General features: G+C 34.5%; 1 protein-coding gene across 1 annotated transcript in view; it reads right to left on the bottom strand.

Annotated features, from left to right (window-relative positions):
• Positions 1-3,101: 3,101 nt before the first annotated feature.
• LOC143252554 (metabotropic glutamate receptor 3-like) overlaps positions 3,102-14,746 on the bottom strand; it is a 35,284-nt gene continuing 23,639 nt past the window's right edge. The window contains exons 8-9 of the mRNA XM_076504889.1: positions 9,169-10,323; positions 3,102-4,308 (exon numbers count right to left, since the gene is read on the bottom strand). Coding sequence (XP_076361004.1) covers positions 4,088-4,308; positions 9,169-10,323 — 1,376 coding nt within the window. The 3' untranslated portion in view covers positions 3,102-4,087. The remainder of the gene's footprint in view (positions 4,309-9,168; positions 10,324-14,746) is intronic.

The following is a 14,746-nucleotide window of genomic DNA, read 5'->3' as shown; positions in this document are numbered from 1 at the left end:
TTTAAGGTGTTAAATATTTGTAATTAATAAAGACATTTAGTAAAAGTTATTTAATAACTTTAAGATGTTAAGTCTTTTTAATTATTATCAAAACAATTAGTAAAAGTTAGTAAATAACTTTAATATCAGATCTTTATAATTAATATCAGGACATTTCGTAAAAAGTAGTAAACAGATAAAAAATACTAAATCTTTGTAATTAGTGACAAACGCTAATTAGAAGCTGGTAAGTAACTCGATAGTGTTAAATATTTATCACTTTTGTCAGGGTAAAAATGTGTAATTATCTCCCATGGGTTAAAGTGGTGAAGATGGTTTGGTTTACGAAGATCATGCACTTTTTGGAATTGACGTCCATTTCTATAGACTTCCCTTGCCATCCACCCCCAAACATTTTCAATGGGATTCAGTTCGGGCGAACACGCTGGATGGTCCAGAAAGAGTAACGTTATTCGCCATAAAAAGGTCCTTCGTCCGGCGGGCATTGTGGATTACAGCGTTGTCCTGCTGAAAGATCCAGTCATTTCCACACAAGCGAGGGCCTTCAGTCAATAAGAATGCTCTCTCCAACATGCCAATGTAGCCAGCCGCTGTTTGACGCCCCTGTATAACCTGAAGCTACATTATTCCATGGAAGGAGAAAGCACCTCAGATCATGATGGAACTTCCTCCACTGTGTCGTGTAGAAAATGTCTCTGGTGGGATATTCTTATCGTGCCAGTAATGTTGGAAGCCATCTGGACCATCCAGGCTAATATTTTTTCTCATCAGAGAACAAAACCTTCGTCCACTTTTCTACGTCCCATGTTTGGTGCTTCTCAGCACAGTTTAACCGAGCTGTTTCGTGGTGTGGAAGGAGGCGTGGCCTTTGAAGACGTTTACGGTTTTTAAAGCCTTTCTCTCGTAGATGCCGTCTTATTGTTCTTGAGCTGCATTCTGCGTCCGTAAGGACCTTAACCTGGTTCGACGATCGGCTGGTGTCTTGCTGGACACTCCGTCGAATCCTCCTTCTCAACGCTGGCGAAATTTTCTTGGACCGACCACTTGAAATTCTCGTTCCGTATCCCTCAGGGTCTTTTAAGAAATTTGCAACAGCAGTTTTACTACGCCCAATCTCACCAGTGATGGCACGTTGAGAGGGACCTTGCTTTTGCAGCTCGACAATTCTTCCACGTTAAAACTCTGTCAACTTTTTAGTCTTTGCCATGTTTTTACCCAATGTAACACAGGAGATGTCAGTAAGAGATGTTGACAACGCTAGTGCTTGAACACAAATGACTGAATTTCGTTGCGTGTTTACCGATTAACGCTTCGTTTCAGAATGGTCTTAAACATTTGACTAGCTAGTATTTAGGCTAATTTCATAGTGTTCACATTTTCCCTGTTAAACGCTAAAAAGGTTTTTTTATTTTTCCTTTTCTTATTTTCATCTTTCGAAGCTCTACTCAAATAAGTATTTGAGTCTCATAACGCAAAATGCATATTTTTTTCTTTATGTTCATTGGCCTTAAGATTTTGGCCAGCAGTGTATATATCTAAATTTTTACGTGTATTTACACAATAGAGCGATAACATCTGTTAGCAACTTTTATGACATTTTTAAAAAATATATGTAAACTTTATTTTGTGATAACTTCAAAAATTTTATCTTACACATAGTTGAACCTTGATCTCTTAAATCTCATATTTCTACTTGTACTTACTTATAAGCTATACACATAACCTAAACATTTTTATAAAGCTGTCAATAGGATCAAATACACACACGTTCTTGAGTAATAATACGCACATCTTGTAGAACTAATAATCAGTGTCTGTGTGTAGGTCTTAAATTATATTAATTTTAAAATATTCTGGTTTATATTATATCAGATAAAAATATAACATTTATTTCTAACATAAATGGAGTTAACAAATCCAACCTAGAACTCAACGTTTAATGCGTGTTTTTTAATAATAAAAATGTGAAATGTAAACAAGAATCTAACGCCTTACCCAAAAAAATGTTTGTTTTCACAGCAACTCACATTGATTAACGTCATACTGAGGAAATACTTCAATAACCAGTAATATTTCGGTAACATTGTTGACAGAATAAACTATAAAAAAGAATAGGTTTCCGTCATTGTTTGTTTAAACAATACATTTGAATAAGCAGTAAACTTGCGTTAGTGTTTCTTGAAAGACATACTCTACCAATTCTGAAGTTTTCCTTTATGTTACTGTAAGAATATAAACCAATAAGCTTTCACCAACATTTTAGTACAAGGCTAATTAGTTATAACTGAATTTGGTTGTATTAACAGTAAACGAGTACTCAACCGAATAATACAAATGTTGGGTCATTGTAAATATTTGCTTGCTACAAGTGTGTGTTAAGGTTCAACTCTCTATATTAATAAAATACACAGAAATGTTTAATAATTGTATATAATATCGACAATTGGTTACTTCTTATATATCATGTCGTTCTTTATTGTGAAATCAACCATTTAATGTTCTTAGACGTTCATTTTGAGATACTGTTTCTCCGACAAAAAGTGTGCATTATGACAATCGTTAGGATTACAAATAAAGTTAACATAAGTATTGACTGATACACGTTACACTTGGAAGACGGAAAGATATTAGTTAGTATATGCTACACTTGAAGGACAGGAAAATATTAATTGGTACATGTTACACTTGGAAGACGGGAAGATGTTAGTTTGTACATGTTGTATTTAGAGGACAGGAAGATATTAGCTGGTACATGCTACACTTGTAAGGCTGGAAGATATTAGTTGCTACATGTTACACTTGGAAGATTGGAAGATATTGGTTGGTACATGCTACACGTGGAAGACTGGAAGATATTAGTTGGTACATGCTACACTTGGAAGGCTAGAAGATATTAGTTGGTACATGCTACACTTGGAAGGCTAAAAGATATTAGTTGGTATATGCTACACTTGAAGGACAGGAAAATATTACAAACTTTGTTTAGTGCCGAAAAAGAGAGAACGAAACGTAACTTTTTTAGAACTAATTTAGTAGCAATCCAGAAATCTCCCAACTTAGACAACATTAAAAGGAATTCAAACATATCGAGACAGTGGTAATACATAACAATAATTTATACAAATACAACACTGCTTATTCATTGACATTTTTCAGTATTAATGATTTTTCTATATATATATATAAACCTATATATATATAAATATGTGATATACATGCAAAACTTGTGTTACCACTAATATCTTCAAGATTAATATTAGTTGAACAATTTTTGTTTCAATATGATAACTGAAGAAGAATTAAAAATATAAAAATATCAGTTGGATTTTTAGAAAATCAGTTGATAAATTAACGTTTTGATGGAATACAAATAAAACAGAAGCAGCTGCAACATTGTAAAGATAAAAATAATTAAAATTATATGACTTAAGCACTTTTTAAAGTAGGTTTATCATTTGATTACTAAATCTAAATCTTAGTTAGTTGCTAAGTACCACTTAGTAACAATATAGTAACTGATTAATAATTAGACCTAAGTGATTGTGTAGGCTACTAACCATGACAGTGCTTGGTATTTAACTTTCATAAATTAACAGTAAGAACTTGAAACTGTTATATATTAAAATAAACGTAAAATGCGTACTCATAAATTGACAAAAATATTTACAAATTTTAAACCCCTTTATACACACAGAAACCGCTAGGTGAACTTATAATTATATCAAATTCTATAAACTATGAATTTCAAGTGACTAGAAAATGGTTTTAATGTTTAAAACATACACGGACAATTTCTCAACCGTACAACACAGATTTGTTAAATATAATGCCCTGTTAGCAATTTTCGTTACTAGATCGATATCTAATTTATATTATGGCAAATGGTCCCAAAAATTAGGCTTAGACCCTTTGTTATTAATGGTTAATATTATAATGTTTTACTTTGAACGTCTAGATCATTATTTTTTCAAGAGATGTCGCTGCGATGCTGTTTGTCTATACGAAATGTTACACCATTCAGTATTAGTATTTTCACAGAGCTTTGGACGATGAAATTTGACTTAGATTCTGCTGTGTACAGCTAATATTATAATGTTTTACTTTGGTTTATAACACTCCCATTTACATCCTCGCAAGATGTCGTTGTAGGCCTACTTGTCAAGGAATCACACTTTGAATCCTCCTGCATATGTAACGACAGATTTGGTACAGTAGCTACGAATGGAGAAGACCTCAGAGGTATTTGCAATGTATTCCGTACAGACAAATTATTGTTGTTATATCCTGAGTTGTTGGCTATGGAACAACCTAGAGAGAGAATAACCAGGTAAACTGTTTGAAAAAAAGTACAAGCTTCTATCATTTATTTAATCTAGCTTAAAATATCACTCGTCATAAAACATGAAATCATAATGTTTACTGTCTTATAGAGCCATATAGAAAGATCTGTTAACAAGAGTTTTTTTTATCTCTTTCCTTAACAACAAAAATTATTTATCATTTACCAGCTGGAAGAACAAAAATGTAACAGACTGTTATAACATTCAGGGGTGTGTTAAACCCACACAGCTGTCTACTAATAAATTAACTTTGATGACATCAGAGAACTTAAACTTACTAAAATAATATCTTTGGAAATATCTTAATAGATAAAGTTTATTTGTTGTCCAAAAAACTTCCAAAGTAAACTATTCATTCAATATGTATATATTGTAACAGATTTACTGTTGTACATTTACTTTAGCGCTTACGTTTGTTTCAGTATAGTATTTTTATGCATGTGACGTATATTGTTGTATGTGTATTGTACAAGTCCCACTTGATCTCTAAATTTGCAGAATATTTATAAGAGTAAGAATCAACAATATTTGTTTTGCGAAAACGTTAGCGCGTTTTTGAACGTTGTTGACATTTCGAGAATCTCGCGCTATTGTTATATAAAATTGACGAGCCTCAAAAACTATATTTTTAATCGAAAAACTACAGAATTTAACTAGAAAAGTTTATAGATTTCAAACATTACAAACTATTCAACTTCTGTGAATTACTTCGAACGTTTTTATTTCTACTAGAACATTAAGTGTCTTTCTCGACAAGAAGTGAGCTTTTAAGCGGTATGAGGCCAGCCAAGAAAAGACAGCTTTAGCTAAGGCGAGATGCAACAATATCAACTCAGAATTACGTTGCTCGTCGTGGATCTGGAGCGTAGATAAAATATTCAATTCTAGACAGGATATAAGACTCAGTATTGTCTGTAAATTTGTAAAACTGTTGCATATGAATCATTATTGGTAATAACTCATTATATATTCTATTGTTGTTTGTATGCTGAAATGCTTTTGTATTAAGAAAGAAAATTATGTATATCTATCTTGTTGGCAAATATCATAAATTTAATATATATTAACATTTAATTAACTTATAAGTTCAAATTCCTGTTTATTTGAAATAGTAATATGTAGCGTACGTAGCATAATAAGTCGGAGACTTGTCCGAAATAAGTTATAATGCGTAACATTATATACAAGGAAAGAGCTGAAGGTTAGAAAATATCAATGAGACACAGTTTTACTTCAGTTTACGTTAACAAGTTTTGAGGAAAATAACTTTACCACTACGATTGTTTTTATCTTTTATGGGCTGAAGTAGGGATTACATGTTTTAAAGAACTTTGTCAGCTGTGAAACCTATGCGCATTGAATAGGATCATATTGGAGTAGTGTCGTAAAATCCTGCAAAAACGACAAATACAGAAAAACAAAAGAAAAACACTCCTTGCTAAACTTTGTAACTTTTCTGTTATGTACTAAAAAGGTTCTGCCAATTCTACTCAGCGGGATACAAATCATACCAATGATTACAGTGAAGCTACGGATTTGACACGAAACTAGTGTGTTAATAATTGTGAATTTCAGTGGATGATGTTCACTGAACCCCAACACCAGTACCATAACAGTTTTACAAGTGGTTAGTTTCGAGTAAAACCATTTAAAAAAGTGTTTTACAATAATGGCAACGTAGGTCTTTTAGGTCCTTTCTTTTGGAAGATGTTTTAAAAGGTTGGTTTTTTGAAACATTGTGAAGCTTGATAAAAAACCAACTGCTAACAAATGTTTCTCAGTATCGTGATCTATTTAGAAGTAAGTGAAATATAGGTTGTTCTTGTTCGCTTCACGTTTGTTTATAGGGTTTCAAAGGAATGCCTTCTGGCTTTTTCTAAAAATATGGCGGACAGCAATTATTTTAAACTTTCTATAAAATGAAATGAATTCAGGTAGCCTTAGAGGGTTTTTAGCAAAAAAAAAGCGAACACTACAACTGCTTGAAGTTCTAGTCTTGTGACCGTTTGAATAAACAAGAGACGGAAATTAAAGTTTACAAGAACATACTAGAATCAGAGCCGAGTTTCGCAGAAGAAAGCCGACAAGTATCCTCTTTCTAATGATAATAAAGCAACAGAACAAAGCAGTATTTTTATTTTATTTTTGACAGAAGGGTCAGCTTACGTAGGTGCTGAATTCCTAAGACTTCACACATATATTGCACAACAGTAGGCTGCCAAGTGGAAAATACTGTGATGAAAGTTACTAAAGGGCTCTTTGACAGATTCAACAGTTTATTCTTACTGTTATAGTCAAAGCCTTTAATGTTTTTACATTGGTTAACATATATGTACTCTTCAATCACAAATGGCTTTCAAAATGTAAGGCTTTGTTTACCTTCGATGACAGAATGAAAAACAGACTAAAACTAGTGAACAATGAAGGCATAATACTTAACTCATACAAGTCAATACATTAACTGTCTCTTTGTAATTAATGAAACATTCCCTCTTCCCCAATAGAACAGTTTGTTTGGTTTGTTTTAATTTCGCGCAAAGCTACTTGAGGGCTATCTGCACTAGCCGTCGGTAATTTAGCAGTGTAAGACTAGAGGGAAGGCAGCTAGTCATCACCACCCACAGCCAACTCTCGGGCTACTATTTTACCAACTAATAGTGGGATTGACCGTAACATTATAACGCCCCCACGGCCGAAAGGGTGAACATGTTTGGTGCGACCGGGATGCGAACCCACGACCCTCAGACTACGAGTCGCTCGCCTTAACCCACCTGGCCATGCCGGGTATTAGCTATTCTAACGCCTAAAAATAGTTTACTATGTTTGTCTGTTGAATTTCACTCAAAACTACAAAAGTTGGTCTGGCATGGCCAGGTGGTTAAGGCACTCGACTCGTCATCCGAGGGTCGCATGTTCGAGTTCCCGTAGCACCAAATATGCTCGCCCTTTCAGCCGTAGGAGCATTATAATGTGCGGTCAATCCCACTATTCGTTAATAAAAGAGTAGCCCAAGAATTGGCGGTGGGTGGTGATGACTCTAGCTGCCTTCCCTCTAGTGTTAAACTACTAAATTAGGGACGGCTAGTGCAGATAGCCCTTGTGTAGCTTTGTGCGAAATCCAAACCAAACCAAAACTACACAAAACTCAGTGTTCCTAATTAGCCGTTCCTAATTTTGAAGTGATGGACGAAAGTGAGAGTAATTATTTAACACCATTCACCGCCAACCCGGGATCTAATCTCATCGAATAATGGGATTTTATCGTCAATTTTTTAATGCACTCACGGCCTTAAAGTTCGGAGCGAGACTGTTTTTGTTTATATTTTGGTGTTAATGGGGCATGAATCATATGACTTCAAGCAAGCCACCTATGTTACACCCGACCATTTTACTGTATATAGAAACAAGTTACCATTTATGAATCTAAAATGTTGGTGAAGATGTGATGTTAGGTGTAATACAAGTTTTAATAGTGCCCACCGCCAACTGTTGGAAAACGTTTTTACCAGTCAATACTGACCGTCAATTCGTCACATTATAACGCCTCTACGGCAGAAAGGGTGATCAGGTTCGATAATGGGTTTCGATTCTACAACTTGCGAATCACGAGTCGAGCACTGTAACTGTTAGGCCCACTCATAAAGGGATCATCTTAGAAGTAACATAACCTTAGGAAGTAATTTGAGTAATGTAATGTGGTAAGACGAAACGATTCCATTTCAATAATATAGAGCCTGACGAAACAAATGTCTTTTAGATTGCTTTTATTTTGTAAAGAGTTAATAAAAGCTGAGTTTTGTTAGCTTCACAAGTTCTGCTAGATCATTCAATGTTGTTTTGTTATAGTTCTATTATATACTCTAATGTTATCACAGGCATGAGAAATAGTGCAGATATTGTACGGCTGAGGCGAACAAGATGTCTATTAAGAGCTCTCATAAAAAGTTGGCAGTCTCAAATAGGCTATACACTGTGATATAGAAATGAGAGAAGTTAATCATATCTTATCGTTTATTTTATACCATATACATCAATGGACGCGCTGTGGTTAGATAGCTCTGTTGCCAGTTCGCGAACACTACACTTTTGTTATCTTTTGCGTCTCACGTGGTTTCTCGAAAGCACTATAACGTATATAATAAACTTGAAATCATATGAATACAGGTTTCTAAAAAAAAACTGCTGTTGATATACTGTTTTTGTTTAAAGTTGTATTGTCTTTTATATCCTCTTGTTCTTATCTACTGAGAAAAATATAATTAATTAATAAAATAAAGACTTATTTATTGAAAGTATTCAAAGAACAAATAGACCAGATACTTTAAATTTACTTTTCATATAAGCTGGTGTAAACGCCAGATTGAGAAAAAAATTGCTTGACCAAAACGTGTAAATAATATATATGTACAAATATTATATAGATTTTGTTTATTCTTTTACAAAATGAAAATTAATATCGCATTGCTATTAATGTTCTACAATTCATTTCTCGATTTTGTCGTTTGATATAACTGCATAAATATGACAATCGATCACTTAATCACTGGATATAGGTTTGTTTGATTAGAACAAATATTATGGTAAAAGTTTTCAAAATGTTTTGTTATAAACGTATTTCGCGAAATAGATGCAAATGATTGTCCAGTTTGAAAGTAATGATATAATAGCTAGAAATAACACCGAATGTATGTGTCTATAAAATCACTGATCAACTCAGTACAACCTTGAAAAACGAAGGTATAAATAAATAATAGTAGCATTTGTAGAAAAGTAGAGAAAAAATATAGACACATAATAGTTGAAAACAAAATTTTTCTATTATACTTACCATCAGTTATGAGTACTGTTGGCGTCAGTTGTCCGAAAGATGAACTCTGTCCAAGACTGGAGCTTCTATTGTGAGGAGACATGACGCTCTTTTTAGTGTTCTTTTCTGGCTTTAGTAGAGCGATGTAGACCTTGGGAGCAAAGAGACAAGCCAACTGGACTGTACCGCTCAAACTGAACAAGAAACTGAGTGTGACTGCCCTGATGGTGGTGCTGGTGCTGAGAACAAACAAAGGAAGGAACGCCAGCCAGATAACACAAGTTGTATAGTTTGTGAACGTTAGGTAACGGGCCTCGTTGAATCCATCTGGGCATTTTCTAGTCTTGAAGGCATAGACGGTACAGAAACCAATTAGAATAAAAGGATAAATCAAGCCAACCAGGTACGAGGCTTTGTCAGAACCATTGCATATGAGAATGTTTTCATTTCGAGTTGGGTAGATGTGACTAACTGCTGGCCGGTCGTACAATAACCAGAAAACTGTGATTACTACTTCTACGGAAACTAACATGGCGGTGATAACTAGCTGAGAGCGTGGGCTCGTGTAGCGAGGTTTCTGACATGGCCTTTGCCTTCGCTGGCTAAAAATTCGTGCAATCCGATTAGTTTTGGTGACGATAGAGGCGTAACAAAGCGTATAGCAAAACCCCAAAAAGAAGCGTGTGAGGCCACATGTCCAGGGCGTTGGCTTAGCCACAATAACAAAGGTCATGCAGTAAGAGAGAAAAATACCAAAGAGCAGAAGATAACTGAGTTCCCTGCCAGCTGCTTTGATAATTGGAGTATCTCCATTCGCCCAGAATACCAAAGCCATGAAGATGCTGGACAGAATTCCAAGACCAGCAAAAGCCATCGTTCCAATTGCCCACGGACTGGTGAAATACAAGAACTCTTCAGGAATTGGTAAACAGTTGGTTTTTGCAGTGCTAGGTAATGTTCCCCAAGGACAGACTCGACAGGTATATTCATCTTCGAGATACTCATACTCTGAACAATCAGTGCATAACCAGCAACATGTGTCTCCCTCTCGCTGTAGCTTCCTTTGACCCTGCTGACACGGTTCACTGCAGAAGGAACGTGGAAAGCCTGGATCTTCCTGTTTAAACCTCAGTTCATTCTCGTGCAGTTTGAGAGAGACTTCGCCTTCTTCACCTACTTCAGGACGCAAAAATTAAAGCTCCATCACCAAACCATATTTAAATAATTCTGGTTTTGGCGAGAATAGAACATAGAAATGAAAACACGCACACACACATCTATATAACTTAAATATTTTAAAGAATGAAACTAAATTTAACTAAGGACAATTCTCTGAATATTTTTACAATTATTCGGTAGCAACTGGACGATGGCCAACTGTGTGTCAGGTGAATTCGACGACAGTAAATTATGTCGAAAGACAGGTCGTTGACCGGACAAGTTGTCAAAATTCAACTAGTTGAAAAATCAACTTGTCGACGATTATGTCATGAGATGGATTTATTATTATTATATTTGCGTTTACTCAGAGGAATGCATGCATGTTTACATGTACATGAATCAGGTTTACAACGTATATGTGCAATTTGTTCATTTTGAATAGATAAATACAAAATACAGTGATTTGAAATAGATGGAACAAGTTTGTGAAGTATTGGATTTATTACTCTAAAAATGAACCAAATAAGAAAATAATATAAAAAGCTACAGTCTTGTCAAAAAGTTGAGTTAATTATTTTACTTCGACGGCCATAAGAACTCACCTAGCCTACTATCAGCAATACTACTGGTATATTCGAAGTATTGGGATGTTAACGAGTCTGTCGGTATGTGTGTGTGTTTTTTTTTAAATAGCAAAGCCATATCGGGCCATCTGCTGAGTCCACCGAGGGGAATCAATTCCCCGATTTTAGTGTTGCATTATTAATCTGAAGACTTACCGCTGTACCAGCGGGAGACATGGTAATATTGTCGGCAAATGGGTTGTCACCGAGTTATCAGTTGGCTGGTAATATTATCAACGAATTGAGTATCATTGAGTTGGCTATCGCCCAATTGATCCCCCTTACAATAATATTTTTTGGAGCATCTATAGAATTCCTATTACAATAAAACCCTTTTTGAGGGATCTCTAAAAGTACTTTTGAGGTTAAAATAAAAGTAAGTTGCTCTTTTCAGATAAGTATTTTGAGATCTTTGTTTTGGAAACACTCTACACACAATATTATTTCTCAGATTTCAAAATAAGATACTCAAATTATTCATTAATAAATAGATTTCAGTAATGTTTGTTTTTGGAATTTCGCACAAAGCTACTCGAGGGCTGTCTGTGCTAGCCATCCCTAATTTAGCAGTGTAAGACTAGATGGAAGGCAGCTAGTCATCACCACCCACCGCCAACTCTTGGGCTACTCTATTACCAACGCATAGTGGGATTGACCGTCACTTATAACGCCCCCACGGCTGGGAGGGCTAGCATGGTTGGCGCGACGTGGGCGCGAACCCGCGACCCTCGGATTACGAGTCGCACGCCTTACGCGCTTGGCCATGCCAGGCCTAGATTCCAGTAAACACTGAAAAAATTATTCTGCTGAGATTTGGTTTGAATTTCGCGCAAAGCTACACGAGGACTATCTGAAGTAGCCGTTCCTAATTTAGCAGTAAGGGAAGGCAGCTAGTCATCACCACCCGCCGCCAACTCTTGGGCTACTCTTTTATCAACAAATAGTGGGATTGACGGCTAAAAGAGCGAAGGGGATTCGAACCCTCGGATGACGAGTCGAATGCCTTAGTCACCTGGCCATGTCTGCTATAGTTATTGAGGGTATTTACATATATAAAAACCTTTGTGAGGAATAAGTACTTAAAATGTGATTATTTCAGTAAATTACTTACTAGTTATCAATTAATATGGAAGAGTTAATACAAGTAGTTGTTTGTTGTTAAATACAAAGATTCTCAATAGTAGTTATTCATATAACCAAAAGGATGCCATCTCATTATTGTTCACCAGGTGAGGGGAGATCAGAGGATACCGTCTGAGGGTTACACAACTACTAAGTAATATGCAGATTATGCTAGTTTGGTTTTATGGATTATATATATTCCCATGCTGTCCTACACGCTTATAACTATGACCTGGAATGAGCGTAACAGTAAATGAGTTCTTGACAAAATATTTTATTTTACACGTGATAACAGTTACTTTAAAGTTTTTCACTTATTAATTTATTTGTACTACAAAGATGGATAAATGAAGGTGTTACTATACTTCCGTAGGAGTGCTACAGGTTTCAAGTTGACTCAACTTATAGCTTTCATTTATATATTTAACTGTAGTATATGTGTTTCTATAGGCGGATAGTGCTACTAACCCATTTAATATCTTGTTAAAAAGTTTTATCTTACATCACAGTTCGCTTTTATAAATATTGAAATAGAAAGTTAATATAGCCGATTGTGTTTTTTTTATGAATTAATACACATTTAACATACTGTATAGTTTTTGTTATATATATTTAATTTGTTCTGCTAAAGTTTTTTAAGGATTTATATGAATAGTTATGTTTAAGTATTACTTTTCTTACCTTTTTGAATATATTTTCACAAATCTTTGTCTAAAGGTTGATTTTTCTTGTTGGTTTGGAATTTTATCCATGAAACTTTATGGTTTGAGTAAAACTTCTAAACTAATTTCTTCGTGTGTAAATCAACACATCTACAATGATTATCTTGAAAAAATTTCTCATTCAAGCTAATACTGTCCAAGAACACCGACTCAAATGTCTTTCATAACTTTGTTTGAAAATACAAAGATCGTCATACAACCTGTCTCTTCTTAAAACTGGTTCAATATAGGTTCAATAACATTGAGAGTAAACGTCTGGAATTAGAAAGTTTTATAATGCGCACATAAATGCAAATATATATATACACACACAACAAAAACAATACTATTGTGGACGATAATTGTAAAAAGTTAGTTATGCAAACTAAATATAGAAGTGAAAACTATTCAATGTCTGTTAAGTCATAAAAAACACAAATGACAACAATAAATTTCTTGTTCAATATTTATATGAATGAAATATGGGATAAAACTTTTCAGCAGGACATCAAATGGGTTAGTAACACTATCCGCCTATAGAAACACATGCAATACAGTTAAATATATAAATGAAAGCTAAAAACAAGCATATGGAAATATGATATCATTGTTTGTCTATAGAAGCGCCATCCACCTTTGTAATACACAATGAAAAGTATAAAGTAATTGTTAACATGTGTCAAATGAAACATTTTATGAATAATTCATTTAGTGTATATGTAATACAAATCATAGTTATAATGGTAGACAAACAGCATAGGAATATATTTAATCCATAAAGCCAAACTAGTGAAATAGTAACATTGTGTGTTATTACATTATTACATGATATTTAGAAATGCTATCACGAAAATCTGTTTTTCAGGATAGATATTTGAAATTAAGGTTTAAAAAACTATTGAATAATCGATTATCTTACGAACTATGGTAACACTGTCCTCAGTAATATCATCCGTCGATAGGAACACTATTCCCGAAAAATTTTGTCAAGGAATAATTTATTGTTAAACACAATACACAGAAATATAATCAATATAAATTATAGATGTTGCTGGCATGTTTACACAACATATGATAAATTCATCATTCGAATGAATTGTTTGCCTAGTAACACCATCCTCCGATACAGACACCATTCTTAGTAATGCGATCCACCTATAGAAACAGTTTAATTTTGTAAAAGGTCCTCACTATTTAGTTAAATAACAAAACTATAATGTTGATTAAAAAAACACGTTCCGATATTGATAATTGTGAGCACTATGATATGCAACTTCAATTAGGTTATTAATTTTAAAACTGGTTGTTACTATAAAGTTAATGTCATGCTGATCCAACTCTATCATCTAATGGTTCGCTCGAAAACTATCTGTGCAATCACAGAACCCAGACGCCCTCTGGTACCACTTTGTGGTAATATGATCCTAACAGCGCGATCTTTGTTGACAATTGCGTAACAGTTATGCAACCATTAGGAGACGACATATTTGCATATCATGTAATAGCTATGTAACCCCCTCGCGGCATCCTTTAATCTCCTTTCATTTAACGATCCCCCACTAAGGCGGCATCTTTTGGGTGCCTAAGTATACGGTAAGTACTCACAATGGGCTTTATATGTTCTACTCATCGGGGGTATCGAAACTCGATTTTTAGGCTATTACAAATGAAAGATAAGATTTTATCCGTGATAAAGAGCGAACGTTAAGGCTGTTTTAGGTACTACAACTTTATTCTGATGCGATACTCGGATTCATCTGCTTTAGCAATAGCATAATGGTTTACCATAATTCGAGACTTATATAAGGTGCAAGTAAAATAATGTGAATATCTTATATCTGTTAAACACTGATCAGACGATCTTACTGTTGTTCCATGTTTGTTTGGTTAACATGAAAATCTTTTACTGATTATCAGAAAATGTCTGATAGATAGCGGAACATTAACCGTATATGAATTCTGAACTACGAAATCGTTTCATAAATTGCTTCT

The sequence above is a fragment of the Tachypleus tridentatus genome, chromosome 1 (assembly GCF_004210375.1).
Source record: "Tachypleus tridentatus isolate NWPU-2018 chromosome 1, ASM421037v1, whole genome shotgun sequence".
NCBI classification, from domain to species: Eukaryota; Metazoa; Arthropoda; class Merostomata; order Xiphosura; family Limulidae; genus Tachypleus; species Tachypleus tridentatus.
Note: the sequence above shows the minus strand (reverse complement) of the source record. Positions and strands in the feature narration are given on the sequence as shown.